The sequence below is a fragment of the Coturnix japonica genome, chromosome 3, assembly GCF_001577835.2.
Source record: "Coturnix japonica isolate 7356 chromosome 3, Coturnix japonica 2.1, whole genome shotgun sequence".
Classification (NCBI taxonomy): domain Eukaryota; kingdom Metazoa; phylum Chordata; class Aves; order Galliformes; family Phasianidae; genus Coturnix; species Coturnix japonica.
The window spans coordinates 39,662,123-39,680,055 of record NC_029518.1 but is presented as its reverse complement, the minus strand read 5'-3'; the positions used below and the strand labels follow the sequence as shown (position 1 = coordinate 39,680,055).

At 37.4% G+C, this 17,933-nt stretch overlaps 1 protein-coding gene across 7 annotated transcripts in view; it reads left to right on the top strand.

Moving 5' to 3' along the window:
• Positions 1–11,863, top strand: part of QKI (QKI, KH domain containing RNA binding) — a 138,069-nt gene extending 126,206 nt beyond the window's left edge. For 3 of the 7 annotated variants that reach the window (XM_015858030.2, XM_015858031.2, XM_015858035.2), the window contains 2 exons: positions 501–575; positions 5,273–5,552. In XM_015858030.2, the coding sequence (XP_015713516.1) occupies positions 501–575; positions 5,273–5,289 (92 nt within the window). In that variant the 3' untranslated portion in view covers positions 5,290–5,552. Of the gene's footprint in view, positions 1–500; positions 576–5,272 lie in introns of all 7 variants that reach the window. The other 4 variants (XM_015858032.2, XM_015858033.2, XM_015858029.2 and 1 more) reach the window with 3 other exon arrangements.
• The last annotated feature ends 6,070 nt before the right edge of the window (positions 11,864–17,933 follow it).

Below are 17,933 nucleotides of genomic sequence, written 5' to 3'. Positions count from 1 at the left end.
GTGATTAGTTTTCATGTTGTCATTAAGCCGTCACTAGCTGGAACTAATCTCTTCTCTATCTTTTCTTTCTTTTTTTTTTTTTTTTTTTTTTTTTTGTGGTAGAACTGGAAATGAACTTAAAGTTAGCAAATAATTGTCAGTATTAAAAGATGGCATTATTTAAAATAGTCCTGCTGCAAGTAAGGCACTTCAGTGAATATGTGACTAGTAAAGCTTAAATGTGCTTGGGTCTAATAGATTTCATGAAATACTGTAATTTTGGGATTGTAAATGAATGGATTAAACAGGTTAAGGCCAGGATGTTTAAAGTAAATGCAATATTAATCTGCACAGATAAACTTCTTACGGTTAAAATTTGAAACTACTGTGCCTTAACTTGTTGCTTTTCTTAAAATGAACTTTTGTAGTTAATGATCATTTAAATCCATTTTGATAAACCTGCTGTTAATGTTTTCTTTGAATGTTTTCTAACTTTGTCTTGGTAATTGCAATTTAACTAGGTGCGGTGGCTACTAAAGTTCGAAGGCACGATATGCGTGTCCATCCTTACCAAAGGATTGTGACCGCAGACCGAGGTTAGTTTAGTTCTGGAGTTCTTGTTTGTAAGAAGTGCTTTGAGTGTACATGAGATTTGCAACACCACAGCTGGTTGACCAAAAACCATATTTTGACCCATTCTTAACTTTTTCACAGAAATGTGAATAGTTAATATTTTAGAGCGTAGGGGATACTTGTGGGTTTAAAAACGTTTTGTAAACCTGCCTTTCCCAGCTCAATTAAATATATACACTTTGTCATATATTTAATATAATAGCTATAACAGATTTCCCTTTTAAAAACTATTTAAAGATCCATCTGCATCAGGAAACCCTATGAGTTAAGTGCTGCAATGATTAATTTGTGTTTTCCCCTCCCTCATTCCTCCAATTTGTTCTTTTAATTGGTGTGGAAATATCAGATTGGTGTTGCAAAATAAAATGAATGGATGGTTGCTTAATGAGAAAGAAGTAAAGGAATAAATGCCTCCTGTCTTTGTCTGGAGAAATTTGAAGATTTAGATTCCTTTTTTATTATTTTTTCCAATAAACTTTTGAGCCACTGTACTGTATATTTTGAGGAGGATGCATGTTCTCAGATACCTAACTGAATTCAGAAAGGTAAGGGCTGTGAAGAAAATACTTCAAAAGTTGTTTGTGTTTGAATTAATAAGGATGGGGGAAAGGAAGGTGTTTTGGTTTTCTTCCAAACTCTGTTTCCTGGTTTTTACCTCTTGCTGCTAAAATGCGTAACCTGAAGGAGAAGCAACTTTTGAAGTTCTGTTGGTGAGATGACATCCAATATTTGGGCATCTCTCTTTTAACTCTTTGACTGGAAAGTAAATCTTCATTTTTCTCCCATTCCTCAAACGTAATGCCTTTGGACCCCTGAATGAAGTATTTAAGCTTATTGAGAAAATCAGTATTTTCGGTTTATTGACATTGGCTAATAAACAGTGTAGGCTGAGCACAGGAACTCCCGAATCCTTATCCTGTCCCTGCTGCTGACTCAGTGTGGGTTTCGGCAAGTCATTTAATCTCTCTGTGAATGTTTTCCCATCTGTAAAATAAGGATAATAATACTTCCCTACCTCACAGGGGTGTTGTGGGGGTTCTTGTTTGTACAGGGCTTTGAGGACACAAAGCTTTATGTTCCAAGTATTATTATTCTGCTCTCATCAAAACCAGTGCTTTGCAGGCTTGTGTGATATTTAATACTCAGAAGCCAAATTCCGGTGACAGATCTGACATCTCCTAATGCTGACTACACTTCATTTCCCGCAATCTCCTATAAATTTTCTACAAGAAACGATACAGATTTCAGTCAGTACATTAAAAGCAGCCCTTCTGGATACTTGCTATGTTTATGTGAGACTTTTTCCTTTCATACGGAAAGAACACACGCTTTACGAAAGATGTAAGGCTGATAACAATACACTACTTAGGTTTTTCAGAAAGTTTCTTCTTATTTATTGAAAGCTCTTCAGTGGGCACCGGGGCATAGTCAGAATAAGGTTATAGCAAATTTTGACAAAGTGAAAAATAAAATTATAACCTATGTTCTGTCAAGTGCAATAGATGTTAGGATTTGGTTATCTTTAAAAGCTTAACCTGATGTTACAAAGATCAGTTTTTGCTTAAGATTGTTTTTGATCTGCAAGGATAGCTTCAGGTTGCCATAAGACTACTTGTTTAGTTGGATATTTGCCTGAAACAACTAGTAAACACACTGATGTGGTACAGAGTAGGAGAAGCATACCAATATTTTTATTTGCTTTTATCATCATAGCATTTAGTCAACATGTATTTTAAATATTTGGTGAAGGGCCAAGGTGTTTTGTCTGGGGTTGCCACTGAAAAGTCACTGAAAAAAAAAATAAAAAATAATGATTAGTTTCATTTTACTTTCTTTTAAAATAGAGCCATTTTCTGATAATACAGTGTTCTTCTCTAACCATATTTGAAGTCAGTTGTATTTAAAATAAATAAATTCAGGTGGCTTATCTCCTGTGGAATAGGTCATGTATACCTCTATCTGTCTGCATGAAAACCATGCTGATATTTCAGGTGAACATTTTTTTTAGTCTCATCTAAGCAATACCAGTGTCATCCTAAGAATATCACATAAAATGAACTTTACAATTTTATTACATTTTATTCCAAATCCAGAATCTTAGATTATCCCCGACAGTTTTAAAGCCTTCTGCAAAACTGTTGAAAAGCATTGGTAAAAAATGAAGCAGATTCTTGAACGTGTTAAAATTATGTTGCGGAGTTAAAATACTAATATATGTATCGTATTCATCTATTGAGTTGTTGAATCACTGATATGCTTCTGTAGCTATAGCCACGAAAAACAATGTCAGCAAACCGAAACATATTTTTTTTTTCAATGCAGAAATGTTTTTTTTTACATAGTTAAACATTGCTGAAAAGGTATTTACATTCAATGGGTCTAAGGGTTGTTGTTGTTGTTGTTTTTTGTTGTTGGTTTTTAAATTCTAAATCAATTTTCAGATGACTTGGTAGTACTACTGCATTCACTTTTTAAGTAGGTTTTTACTCTTTGCATAGGTTTTTTTCTTTTTTTTAGAGATAAGCACTGCATTTAAAGCAAGAATCCCGGAATGTGGATTTTTTTATTATTTACAACTAAGCATTTAGAATTGGTGAAGGGTTGAGAAATATAGCCTGTTTTAACTAAGAATAAAACCCCAGTTTATAAATAATACACAATTGAATTTGATGCATATAACGGAGAGACTGACTGTTTTAATTGTAATAAACTGTAAATGGTGTTGCACAGTTGACAAACCTGTGTGTACTGTAGAAGGCCAGAGACATGGCAGAGGATGTATCACAGGTGTACTGGTATTTTTAAAAGGTAGCTTGCTTTGGTTATAAACTCCACGAGAGATAATAATGCTCTGAATATTCTTGAATGTTATATCCAAACCAACAACTGTCACATAATTTATATATAAATTTTAATACCGTTTAATCAAAATTGTAATCAGCATCAAAATGCTTTAAGAGTCTGCGTTTCTAGTATACCTGTAAAGTGGTGAGATTGTGCCACATAAATATTTATTTTTATTTTTGCTTACTTTTGACACAGCCGTTTTAATTTAAACAAATCCCAGTTAGCACGATTCTGAAAAAAATAAATAAATCAGGGAGCACGTGGTCTCATTTATGTTACAGTAGTCATTTTTCTCTTAGTGTTTATGAACTGTATCCTAAATGATAGGCCATCTTTGTTACGTGAAGGTGAATCAGCCCACGAGAGTGATTGCTAAATCGATGCTATCTGTGAATATCACACCTACTGGACTTCATTTTAATGAAATGGCACAAATCTGACTTTGCACTGAATACCTTTCTCACTTTCATCTCCTCTGCCTTAGTCAACGTGGCAACAGTACAAAAACTTTTATCAACCTCAGAATTTATTAGCTATGATTAAGCTGTTGAACGAGTCTTAAAAAATAAAAAAATATATAAAAAAAAAAGAAACCATACTACTGTTAAGTGGACCAAGTTTGGTGAAGGAGGATGTGAGAGAATGATTAAAGAAGGAACAGCTCAAGAACATTGGGAACGATAACTTTCCACTTGAGAATTTTTTTATGTTTTACTGTAATTTGTTTGTGTTTTTGGGTTTTGTTTTCCTGTTTTTTCCTTTTTTTCCTTTTTTTTTTTTTGTTTGTTTTTTGCAAAAGAAAATAGTATTTACAGGTGGCTTCTTTTAAAATATAAAAATATAAAGCAGGAATGTATATGAAATGTCAGATTTTATTGTATTTGCAGAGTATTAGCTTTGAAAATGAATAAAGAGAGCTGTTTGTAGTTTTAAAATGCCTTATTAGTATCAATTAGATATTTTCTCTATTTTTTGATGTACTTAGAGCTTTTTAAGTATAGAATTTAAAATGGCAGGACTTTTACAGTGTTTACATGCAAGTGCATTTTATAAGTGTCCTATATGTGTAAAATAGTATTTGGAACGGGAAGATGCTGGCTAAAGTAGCAGCCTTAGCGTTTTCCTGGTTCCCACGATGATGCCTACGTTGCTAGACTACAGTTTAGTACTGCTTTGTATCATGAGGCCAAGAAATTCCATGTTGTTTGTAAATAGAATAAATGAAAGGCAATAAAAAATTTATTGAACAAAAAAACATTGTTTGGCCCCTAGTTTTTTGAACCAAATTGTTTCTGTAAGTTCAGAATTCCTCAGATCCATTTCTTTTAACAACCAGTTATTAATAATCACATCCATCATTAATAGTTGCTTAATGCTTGCACCTGGAGAGGTACTAATGCTTAATAGCAGTCAGATACTGATGCCGTGCACTGACTGTTGTTTCCAAATTCTTCCGACTGAGTTCCAAAACTGTTCATTGTTTTTGTTTTCCGATTTCCTTCATCGACTGCTACTAACCATTAGTCGTTAGTTGTATTTTATCTCTATTTCTCCTGTTAACTGGTTTTGTGGGAGCGGGCTTCTCCTTCCCGTGTCCAAATCATGATGGAGGGCTGTCATGATTTTATTGCATTCTGTAGATGGTGTCGATCAGTATGTGAGAATTAAACATGCTTGTTTTTTTTATTAGTTGTGATTAGTTTTCATGTTGTCATTAAGCCGTCACTAGCTGGAACTAATCTCTTCTCTATCTTTTCTTTCTTTTTTTTTTTTTTTTTTATTTTTTTTTTTATTTTTGGTCCTAACCACCCAGCCGCCACCGGCAACTAACCTATGACCTTCTGACCTCTGAACTCTTCACCCAATGATGACCTGACCATGCCTGCCTGCTGATCAGTTAACTGGTAATCGCCTTTGCTTGCCTGTCTTCAGTGCAGCGAGCTGGGGCACTTGTCCGTTCGTCTTACCATCTAACAAAACAGACAGAGAAATTGTTGTCCTCCAACTCCGCTTTTTTGTGTTCTCCTGTCTGGGTGAAAGTGGTTCTAGAACCTGCACTGAATAGTAGTAAAGCAATAAGGTCCAATTCATCCCTCCGCACTGATCATCCTCTAGCGTCCCGCCCCAAGCAAACGGTAAGGAGGTCTCTCACGAGATGGAGACAGATGTCCCTTAACAACCGATGACAGAGGCAGTTACTGTGAGAGACTTCTAGGAATATTTTTCTTCTCAAAAAAAGAAGTCAAAGCTCTCTCTGAATGTACTGTGTGATGATGCATCATGCATGAACCTTTGGTCAGGGATGTCATTGGTGAAGGGATTCCAAAAAGTATTCAAAATTTGACATGCTGTTTAGTCCACTACCAGTGCCCTCAAAGGGCGGAAGTCGCAGCCTTTTTTCTATTGCCTGCCAAATTGGATGTTTTAAAAAATAATAATAAAAAATAATAAAAAAATTTAAAAAGGAGTGCCATGAAATACAGTGAATTTTCAGAAACGTTGTCAATGCAGTGAACAAAACAGCAACACTATGAAAGCTAAATCTGAGTTTAAATTATTTTAACCATATTTTAATCCTCCTCGGAAGATTACACGAGAACAAGGTACATGCATTATGTGTCACATTACTGGGCAAACTGTTCAAATATTTTTTTTAAACCTCCCTGTATAGAAAAAAAAAAAACAACAAAATTCATTAGGATGTAAAAGCCATAGCTTGCCTATTTGCTGTATACATGTAACGAAATGTAGATAAAGTGTAGTGCATTGAAACAAAATGAACAAAAAAGTAGATACTTTTACTATACAAGGGTGCTGGTGCAGAAAAAAAATATATATTTTTGGAAATGTAGCATTTTATACTTTCAAGTGTTATAAAAAAGAAAAAAGAAAAAAAGAACAAAGAAACCCTTTATTTCATTAAATGATTTTTTCTGGTGGTTGTCAAGAAACAAAAGACCAAAAGAGCCTTTTAGTCTTTCTTTTTTATTTTTTAAGTATTGGAATAAGTCTAAAGAAAAGGAAGTGCCTTATTTTCTTCATGGTCATTTAGTCAAATGTCTTGTATAATCATCTTCTCCCTCAGACAAGTTACTGCATGCCACTCAGTCGCCCAGTATGTGAAAAGAAGCTGTGAGGAAAGACAAATGATGAGTTGACCGTATTAATTACCTGATTTTTGCCATATTAGTGTGACGTGACTTTGCCATAATCGCATTACGAAAAACGTTTGCTAGGTTTCTGTCGAATCAGCCCTTAGTTACTTCCACAACTCTGCTTTTCGAATCAGAGCTAATACAGTACTTGTGCAACGTAAACCAAAGGTTCTGTGATACAGAGTGTCTCGTTCTAAATTAGACTATTAGCTGAGATATGTTGGTAGAGACGGAAGTGTTTCATTTTTGTTCAGGGATGGAGACAAGTTTTCTTGACTTTGGTTGGAATAAATGTGCATCAGACATAGTAGACTTCAGAGTCATCCAGAAAACTGGCGTTCTGTGGATAACGAAAGTGCTTAGCTAGTCCTCAGTTTTATGGTCTGAGCATGTCCCCCGTTTTTGTGAGCAGTTTCTGCAGTGTCAAGCAGTATGCAAGTTATTTATTTTTCAGCTCTCCTTTGATTAATGTTACATCTGCCTACTGGCTTTCTTTCACAAGATGCGCAGGAGGGGGACGTCAGTTAGCTGTTTGAAACCCAGCTATGCTGTAGTTTTAACCTTACTTCCACATGAGATTGATGTAGCTGGGCGATCACAGGAGTTGAAGCTGTTGAACGCACAGTATTTGAATCTTAAAAACATTAAGTATTACTTTGTGTGGAGCTCAGTACTAAGCTTGGCAAATATCAGGTGATAACTTTACTCCCCTTCTTGTCAACTTACTCTCCTCCTGCAAATCTTCACAGCTTCCAAATGAAAGGTCAATAGTAAGCTAAGAGGGCTTACATTTTAAGCACCTGCATGGTGACCTCATCTAACATCTTGTCTCACCTGGAAATAATTATCAGTTTATTTACTATGCAATAGACATTCATCCTTTTGTATTCAGCTAGCTTTTTGTTTATTGTACCACCGGCTTTGTCTTCCTGTTACACATACAGTTGTTGATTATACTTACAGTATATACTGTGCCATTTTGATTTTTTTTGTTGGTTGGTTGGTTGGTTGAATAAACTTGCGACACTCGAACATTTGAAGAGAGATTTGCTAAAACAATACCAGTATTTGATCCAGTTTCATCTCAACTATGATAAAAACCTGGACGTTTTGGATGTTTATCAAAGGTCTTTTATTGGGAGGGAGGGGAAGTACGCGCAACAGATGTGTGACATGTGAAAGTAATGTTTGCTATGAACAAATCTTCTGAAAACTTAGTTGACAAAATTTTGGATCAACTTAGGAAAAAAAAAAAAGGAAAAAAAAAAAAGCATGACTTTTGAAATCTCCGAATGCCTTCGTTCTCAGTATTATCATTCTTTAATGACTTTTTCTTTATTAAAATAAGTAGTTTTAAGACTTCTTTCTGACAGTATTATGTAATTTTTTTTTTTTAGAGTGGGTAGATGGGAGTGTCGCTTGTATGTAACCGTACAGATGACATGTATTTGTCTGTTCTTTATTATCTTAGTAGTTTCATGCTATGTATGTACCATAACCAACCTATTGCCTATGAGAAACATGTAAGATAATGTATTTACAGCCATTGTTACAAGTTTATAATGTATTTTTCTATCTTGTTTTATATGTATGTTATATAACATTCAAAAAGAATTTTTTTCCTGATTGAGAAAAAAAAAAAAAGGATACAAAATGCAAAACCCACAATTTTGATAACAGAGAAATTGCCAATTGTTTTGCAGTACTTTATTATATTGGGAGTGTTGTCTTTCTTGGGCTTTTAGTTAGCTACTGGATGAATACATTAGACATATTTGGGTTTTAGTTGGGTTTTTACATAGCTTGCATTTTAATTCTTTGGTTCTTTGCTGTTTCTATTAACCCATAGCATTATTTTAATAAATGTTATAATACCAACCTACTAACTCTGGACTATGTCTGTTTATTAACCATTACATGTTTAATTAAAGTAAACAAATAAAGACGGAAGAATGTAAAGTCTTGAGTTACTGGACTAACCCTGAAGAACGTGACCACAGATAACACAACGTGACTTGTTTTTATGTTGTTTGTCGGCTGACATTCTGCACACTACTATTAAGTTGGCTTTGGTCGTTCTGGCCTTTTACCTTGGGGAATAGGTGCCAGTAGATAAGGGAACAAAGTAGCTTTTATTTTATTTTATTTCATTTTATTTCATTTTATTTGAGGCATTCTTCTTGTAGAGTCTTGCCACTTGCCTTTCAGCATCTGCATTACTAATTCCACACTTTCTTTTTCTTTCTCTAAATTAATTACTGTCGGCTCACAGCAAAAGAGCAAAGATGCCAATGTATTGGTAAATCATGATGGTGTACAGAAACCAGTTTGATTCTTTGTTGAACCATTCAGAGGTTGCAGTTCATCTTCTTGCAATTTGTGATTTGTTGGCTTGGGCACCTGTTGCATTATGGGACATTTCCAAGCACAAAATGCGTCTAGATAGGATTAGCAGTACATTGAAATACAAAATCTTCTTTTATTCCCTTGCCAAAAGTGCCTTATTTTCTTCACACCGAGCTATTTTTATGTGATATTTTGTACTTCTGCTATAGTCTATCAGTATTGCCTAGCTCAGGGGAGTACAATTTCTGTAAGCCAAAGGTCAGAACGTATCATTTCCTAATGACTGCAGAAAGTATAAAAACACACCTTTCTCTAAATTTCCAAGCAACAGCCATTTCAAATTCCAGGTCTGCCTCTATGTAATCTTTATCCCTGCGGATGACTGTAGCAACATGAATGCAGGGAATTGAAACGGTGAAAATGCTGCTTTGGTTGTACCTCCATGCAGATGGCTTTTACGGAAACATTTCTCTTGACGCTTCTTTTGTCTGAGGCTCCTTTCCGTGGCATGAGTAGTCTGCCCAGATTTGCAGTCATAAGGAGACAGTCATTATAGCTAATGTCAAGGGAGACTGTTGATGTAGGTCACTTTTCAGATATCGACAGCCTCGGTGAAAAACGCCATTTATTTTCACGTATACAGTAAAAATTCAGATAAGGAGATTTTGGAACATTTATGATGTTTCAAGTTACGCATCTTGAAGTCCATGCGATATAAAATTTTTACTATTTCTTTCAGGATTGGCAATAATTAAATTTGAATGCGTCTTTGTTTTATGGAAGAAAAATAGATGAGCTATGATGAAGGTGTCTTTTTTATGAGGATGTGTAACTTTTAGTTTGTTCCACAGAAACGCATAAGTAGAGTTAGACTTCTGTCAATACATTTAGAACAGTTTCACTCGTACAGCAATTTTAACAGATCAGAGATCTGTTGCTATCCTAAAAGTCAGTCATGTGTAGATGGCGAAACAACAACAACAAAGAAAAGGGCATTTTCAACAAATAAGGTGAGGAAAATCAGATGAAGTGATGGCACGGGGTGTCATTACAGAGTCACTGATTTATGTTCTTTGAACATTTCATCAGAGGCGCGTATTTAAATTCTGCGCAGCACTCTCCAGTGTAAGTAACACTGTTCAGACAGGATAAATGATTAATGTTATCTACTGAAAAATACTTCTGTCCCAAAAACTATCTATTTATTTTTGTTTTGGTTTTTTTGGGTTTTGGTTTTTTTGTTTTTTTTTTTTGGCAACGTTTGTAATGTTTTCTATTTTTTATGAGATGTGAACTACTGTCATACTTGGTCCACAGTGCATTTTCATCTCATTCTTGTAACTCCTGAGAGTTGCCCCTAAATTCTGAAGTATTTTCAATCAGAAAGAAAGCAAAACAATGGAAGCCCTTAAAAATCCTAATTTTACAATAGTGGCTTTTGACCATCAGGTGCATTTCTCAGTTTCCGTAAGTGCCTGCCTGAACACTTATTTTATGCTTTGACTGCTTATTGGAAAGAAACAGGCTATTTTTAGACCTGAATTTGAGGCAGGATGCCTGCAGTACTGCAGCATCACTGAAGCTTCGTTATTCTTTATTTTCTTCCGTGGTTAAATTCTCTTCTCATTTGGAAGATCTTACATTCAAGTCATGGATAGAGTTGCTGGTCTGTCCAGTAACGTGGATTAATTTTAGGAGAAACAGATTTTTATTACTTTTTTTCCTTGTAAATAGCTCAGAATATCAGCAAAAACACCGCAAAGCCTTTTAAAATAAAATCTGAGCAGTGCTATTGATTTCTTAAGTGAAATGTTGTACCAAATTATAACAAATTTTACTTCTCTGATAGATATATTTTTTTTCTGTTAGCGATGTATAAAATATTTTGTAGAGTCTTCAGGGATATCTTTCAGATACTTTAAATGAAATAAATATGCTGACGATATTGATATTTATTTGAACAGACCTCTAAAAAAGTATGTAAAAAATCTGCACGTAATGGTTTATTTCCAGATGGACTCTTTGAGGGGGACCACTAAAAAGTTTTCTGACCTGAAAATGCAGGGAAGCATCAAAGCGTTTTGCTGTCCATTAAGACATCGTTTTGACTTGGGAGAAGCATGCTTACAAATAATGTTCAGTTTCATATATTCATATTTGGATAACAGTGTAGCAGTCATTGTAACTAGCACATTGTACAGAATGAAATCTGAATAAGACATTCCTATGGAGAAAGTACATAATTGTTATTGGAACTCGTTTTAAAACATTTGATATATTTTCCTAAAACACTATTAATGAACTACCGTTGGAATAACACAAGCAGTAACATTAACACATGGTAATCAATGTTGAATCAAACTGGTTAACAAAAGTACAGTGCTCTTCCTTCTATGTGCCTGCGCACTAATTGCAGGTGGTTTGGTTCTGCATAGGAGTGGGTGGGAGGCACAGCAGGCGGTGACTTGCAGTGTTAATTCCTTGCAGCTGGGATGTCCGTCTGACAACTTGACTAACAGGGAGGAACCTGACTCCCAAGGCAAAGATTTAGCTGAGATCTGAATCTCATTAGAAGAATTAATTTTAAATAGTATACATACATACATAAAACGCTTCTACTTGTATTATGGCAGTTTGTGTGAAACATTTAAGGTTTTGTTTGTGCAAAATAATGTATTTGGGGGAGGGAGGGAGGGGGCATGGACATTGCCAAAACACATGTAAATAAAACACCAATTATGACTGTACATTATGTGCAATAAAATAACTGGAAAAAGTGCATGTACTTTATCCTCAAAAGCAAATTGACAGCTCTCAAAGCTGTAGCTATAGTTTTATTTTCTGAAAAAGTTCAATTTTATTCTGTATCTAAACAGCAGAATAAAGAATGTACATTTTTCACACTTCAATTTTCATTAATGCTTTTAGCACTGTTATGAAAGTTGTCACATGCTGAAGAGACTTAAATTTTCATTAAATTTTCCAGGATACTCAAGGACAGCTTATTGGCTATGCCGCGTTATCTGTATAACTCTAAATGAGAGTAGTATGCGTTACTTATCATAAATGTGAAATAGGCATTTTGATTATAGATTTGCAGATGCACCGATTTCATAATATGTTGGAGAGGACCAAGTGATGATGATGTTATCGTAATTCTTTAGGCACAGCTGTCACAAATGTTGGTGCAAAAATGGAAGAGAAGTACTTAGTACTGAAGCCGACTGTTTTGGTTTATTCTGGTTGCTGCCACCCTAGCTAGTGTAAATAATCTAGTGAGAAACGTATTTCGGAGAAGAAATTGTTTTAAAACCTTCACTGAGATGTATGCAATAATACCTCTTCGTTATTTAACTGTCCTGCATGACATACCAATTGCCAAATTGGAGGAAACAAAATGGAATTGATGGATGGACCATTCTCTGGATAAGGAATTGGCTGGATGGTCGCACTTGGAGAGCTGTGGTCTGGTCAACATTTCAGTGTGGAGACCAGTGATAAGCAACATTTCTCAGAGATTGGTGAGCTGGGACTGGTGCTATTTAACATCTTCGTAGGCAGTATGGACAGTGGGATATGGAGTGCACCCTCAGCAAGTTTGCAGACAACACAAAGCTGAGTGGTGCAGTCAACACACTTAGAGGAAAGGGATGCTATCCAGAGAGACCAGTACAGGCTTGAGAGGTGGACTGTGCCAACCTCATGAAGGTCAACAAGGCCGAGAGCAAGGTCCTGCACCCAGTTCAGGGCACAAATAGAGGATGAGCAGAGAATGTCTTGTGAACAGCCCTGAGAAGATGGATTGGGGAGTGCTGGTTGGTGAAAGATTCAACATGAGCTGGCAGTGTGCACCTTGCAGCCCAGAAGGCCAACTGTATCCTGGACTGCATCAAGAAAAGGATGACTGGTAGGTCAAGGGAGGTGATTCTGTCCCTCTACACTGCTCTCATGAGATCCCGTCTGGACTACTGTGTCCAGTTTTGGGGTCTTCAACACAAGAAGGACATGGAGCTGCTGGAGCAGGTCCAGAGGAGGGCCCATGAAGATGATCAGAGGGCTGGGGCACCTGCCCCATGAGACAAGTAGAGACTCTAGCCTGGGTCTCTCTGGGCAGACCTTATAGCAGCCTTTGAGTACCTGAAAGGGGCCTACAGAAAAACTGGGGAGGGATTTTTCATAATGGGAGGTAGCAATAGGATGAAGGGAAATGTTTTTAAACTTTAAGAGGGTAGATTTAGACCAGATATTAGGAAGAAGTTACTCATTGTGAGGGTGGTGAGACAGTGGAATAGGCTGCCCAGAGAGGTTGTGGATGCCCCCTCCTTGGAGATGTTCAAGGCCAGCCCGGATGGGGCTTTCAGGTGTCCCTGCCTATAGCAGCTGGGATTGGAATTATATCTCAAAGGTCCCTTCCAACCCAAAACATTCCATGATTTTTTGATAATTTATTTACTGAAGTGATTAAGTCCTCCTACCTCATAGTTTAAATAAAAATCCGTGCTTCAGAAATAAGCAGAGAGTAGGTAAAGCCAAATGCAACATCTGTAGGAGTCTGACAGAATAGGGCAGAGGAGGCTAATGGTTAGCTACACTGTTCTAGAACGGATGAAAAATCTACTGTAATTAGCATTTGAAGACTTCTTCCATCATGAGCCTCAACGCACTAGTGGCATGTAGTCATTTCTGAACTAGTTTTAATCTTGGTGCTTAATTCCAGTAAAGCTGTAAAGATCTTGTTTGGTGTGTGTGTCACTTGATGAAGTAAAGCAGCCCTCAAGGTCTTTGCTGTTACTCTGGATGTAATCCCCATTTTGTGTGCTGCAGCCCTGGCTTGCTGATGTGTGGGCCCTCACTTTCTGTTCCGTCATCTTTGACTACCTAGCATATATGCACTGTGCAAACTCATTCTTTACCCACCCACAGAAAACAAGAATTATGATGATCTTCCATGTCTCCTTCACCATGAGAATTCAGTCAGTGCCTATCTGTGATCACGTTTGCACTTGTGATTGTTTTCCTTAGGTCTACAAATCTATGTTAGATGTGGAAGTTGTTGACTGGAATACTTCTACTGGCAGAGCTGATTATTAACCTACCACTGTTTTCTTCCTAAGTGTTTTGGTACGCTTGTGGCTGGTAGTCTCACTGCTATATTTCTTCTCAATATTTTTAAGGTGATTGCTGTAATTCCCTTGAGGAAATACAAATGTAACCACTGTCTTTATCTAAATAGTGAGACTTTGATTACCGATGAGGACAAAATGCAGTGATTGAAATGATTCCTTTCACTCTGCTATTCAAATCTACCAGTGAAAGTAATATATTGAGTTCATAGTCAAACAATAGGAAACTGGCAGCCCATTCATATTAAGTTGATCTCTCCTGACAATTATCAACCATGATAAACCAGTAACTTCCCAACTGAAACATTTTAAACTATTTGTTATAAGATAGTATAGCATAGCTGCCTTTTTTGAATTTCTGTCATGGCATCTTCAGAGTATTTTTATCAGCAGCAGCAAGCAAGGTTGACTCCTTTGAGTAGTAAACCCAGAGCTCTGGTTTAAGAAAAAGCACAAGATTATGTCACACCTCTCAACATCACATCTTTTCAGCAGCTCTTCAGTAAATTAAACCAAAATTTCCTAAATGAAATGAGGAAATGAGGTCAAAAATCTAGATTTCATCTATTTGCAGCCAAGAGGTTGAGGAGAGAAATGGCTTTGGTTACTGGGACCTTTCCAGAATGAATTCTTTGATTTTTAGTACACTGAGAGCTGCCGCAATTTTACTGTCTGAAACTAAGAAGGTCCCAGCTCCTTTTGCAATAGGTCAGTCACAAAGCAAGCAATTGTCTGGGTGCTACTTCTGGTTTGCTTTCGTAGTCTTTTAAATTACAAAACACATAATCCTGAAATCCCCCTATTTTGTACCAAAAGCTTTTTTTCTTTAAAAAAAAATCATGACAGACAAATCAGACCCCAACTTGTAAGGCTGTGTTTTGAAGGAGTACTTTTTGAAACTGAAGTTATTATAGTGAAAAGGCAGGTTCAGCAAGCAAGAGTGAAGATACTTGGAACACTGTTTTGGAGTCTCACTGTAGAGTACGCACTGGACATGCACAAGGTAATAACATCTTCTTAGTTGTGTGCACCTTTCAGATTATGTCCTGTTTTTGACACAGGTGCCATCTGAAGACCTTCACATGCATACTATCCTAGTGCATCTCTGAATCATTTCATAGAAAGCAGATCCAGTTCTGCAAAGCAAACGAGGCCGCAAGGCCATTACTTGCATCCTCTTGGATGACTTCTCCCGCATAACCTTAGTGATGAGATCATTTTGATTATTTCCCTGAAAGGCAGTGAATGAAGCAGATCTTCTGTGGGATTCAGCTTTGTTTCTGAGAGAAAACAGGAAGCGGACTTCTTTGAGGATTGAAAGAAGATAAACAATCATGTCAGAGCTTTGAATTCAGTCCTGAGCAGATGAGTAAAAGCAGTTTGGACTTTGTATGAGTCAGGAGGAGGAAACAAACATAAACAAGAGCAGCGTTCTCAAGAACCCTGTGCTATGTTAACAAGAAGTCTATCAGAGACTGTAGGTTTGAATATTAAGTGAAGAAAATTGAAATTATCTCAGTCCTTGAAGAGCTGATTTGCCATATCTCCCTTTTATCTTAATCAAACTTGTTAATTTGTCTTTTGGAAATCTTTCCCTTTTTCAGCCTAATTTGAATTTCACATCATTTTCCTCTGATGTTCTGCCCTGCCCCCCCCCCCCCCCGCACTGTGCTGTCTTACATTTCATACTCAGAAGTTTCCCTTCGTTAGGATGCCCAGTTGGTACTGTTCATGCCTGGGATAGAAGGACTGCAAGCAACATTTTAGGTCTATATCAGAATTTGCAAAATGTGAGACTACAGAGGAAACCTGTTTAAATCTACATGGCTCCATCCACATAGAAGAAGAATGTCTCAGTGACAAGGGGAGAGTAGCAAAGTCCTTTTATGTTGTTCCACAAATTAAAGCACCATCACTTTACCTTCTTTTGGCCGTGTTTAGTGACAAGGAAAAGAAAATGGCTGGTGCGCAGACAGCATTCTTGCTTGAGTGCACAGGGGATGTGCTGGTCCCAGTGGCTCAGCTGGTTGGGCATCTCCCTCTGCCTGCTCCACCTGTGCAGCCTGTGTAGGCCCTGCAGAGCCACTTCTGAATTCCCCTCCCTAGCTCTCCATAAAGAAGCTCGGTGCTGTTTCACTCAAGTGCCTTTGTTGCTCATGTTCTGAACCCTTGTACTTCAGGCCCCCATCCAGTGAGGTTAACCAGTGAGGTTAACAGGAGCATTGTAGCAGCACCAGATGTGGATAACTGTATGAGAGCGTGAAGTGCTCAGACAGAACAGAGTTGAGTGTTCTCTTGTATCATCACAGTGTATAAGGGTCTTATTGAATGTACTTGAAAATAAAGCACATAAGCAAAACAAAATAGCTTTGACTTCTTACTTAATCAAGCCCAGAAAACAAAAAGACTGCACAACTTCTCAACCATCTGAGTCCTATTTTCAGACCAAATTACCTCGGTGGGTATCAGCAGCACTGGAGATGGCTGTCCCTGGCTTTGGCCTGGTTGGGGCTCATCGCTGCCTCTGTGCTGCAGCTCTGCATGGACTGAGCCACACCCACGTTTACTCTCAGCACGGCAAAGGAGAAACCAAGGTAGCTACAGGGACCAGCACTGCATTGTCTCCTTTGGAGGAACACAACAGCAGGGATATGGCTGGTGCCTGTGAGCGGCAGCAAAACAGGCATAGCTGGATTGTGTTGCAGCCTTAGTGGTGAGAGGTAGAATTTCACAGTACGATGCAGGAGATGTGCATGATTGTAGTGCAGGACTATCTAACACATCCTGTTTAACTTGTTGGACTGTAAGTATCATCAGACAGCACAATACCAAGATTAATTCAGTTTTCAACTGCTTTTCAGGAAATGGCATGACTGCTCCCAAGGCCTCTCTGGTGTTCACAGTAAGCTAGAGCCAAGCACACAGATATTCTCTCATGTTTGAGGGCTCAGACTGTACCACTTTGAGCTTCTGACTAACCAGTTATCCCTACAATGCAGTGATGAGTCAGTACATGGTGCCCTTTACAAATGCAGTCTCATTATAATACATGGTGAGTTCAAGGATGTGGAAAAGATGCAGCAAGACGGTGTTCTGCATTATTGCCTAGCAAAGCTATGCAAGAGTTACTGGGTGCAGGAGAGGATACTTGTGACATACACCATTTGCATTTCAGATTTGAGCTTAAATTTGGGTGAGTTTTTTTTAATCCCTATCTGTGTTCTGGACACTGCATTTCACTTTGTTAACATCACTCATCCTTGACCGTGTTTGGGAAAAAAAGTTGGCATAAAAAACACCAGAGCTCTTCTGCAATCACCTGAGGTTCTGTCTCTTCAGTTCTCAGGTTACCATATGATTTTTGAAACTGAAATGCTGTAAAATAATTAACTTTGCTGCAAGAACAACAACTCCTGTAGCCTCAGGCTGGTAGCTGTGAGCAGCTGCACTTGGGATGCCAATTTTGCAGCGAGCCTTTTGCTTGCTTTTGAGGGAAAAAGATAAATATTCCTTGTGAAAGGCAGGACTTTGGATTTCTAAAATAAGAGCTGCTGTTAGCAGATAGGTATAAAGCAAAATCGGGAACACCAAATCAGTCATACCACTTGTCTCAACAAAGGCCAGCACTGGCTGATTTATTCTTAGTTGTGCTCAAGATAATTCGGCTGGCAACCAAGCGTTCTCTTGGCCAGCTTCTGCAAGTAAGGGAAGGTGAGAAGTGGGAATTTAGTTCCTCAGTCAAGTCTTTCTTAAGCTTTTATCTTGTTGGAGTAAACATCTGTGTTATGTTGGCTGTCACATACATCACAGTGATAATCATAAATTATACAGATGAAGTACAACTTTCACT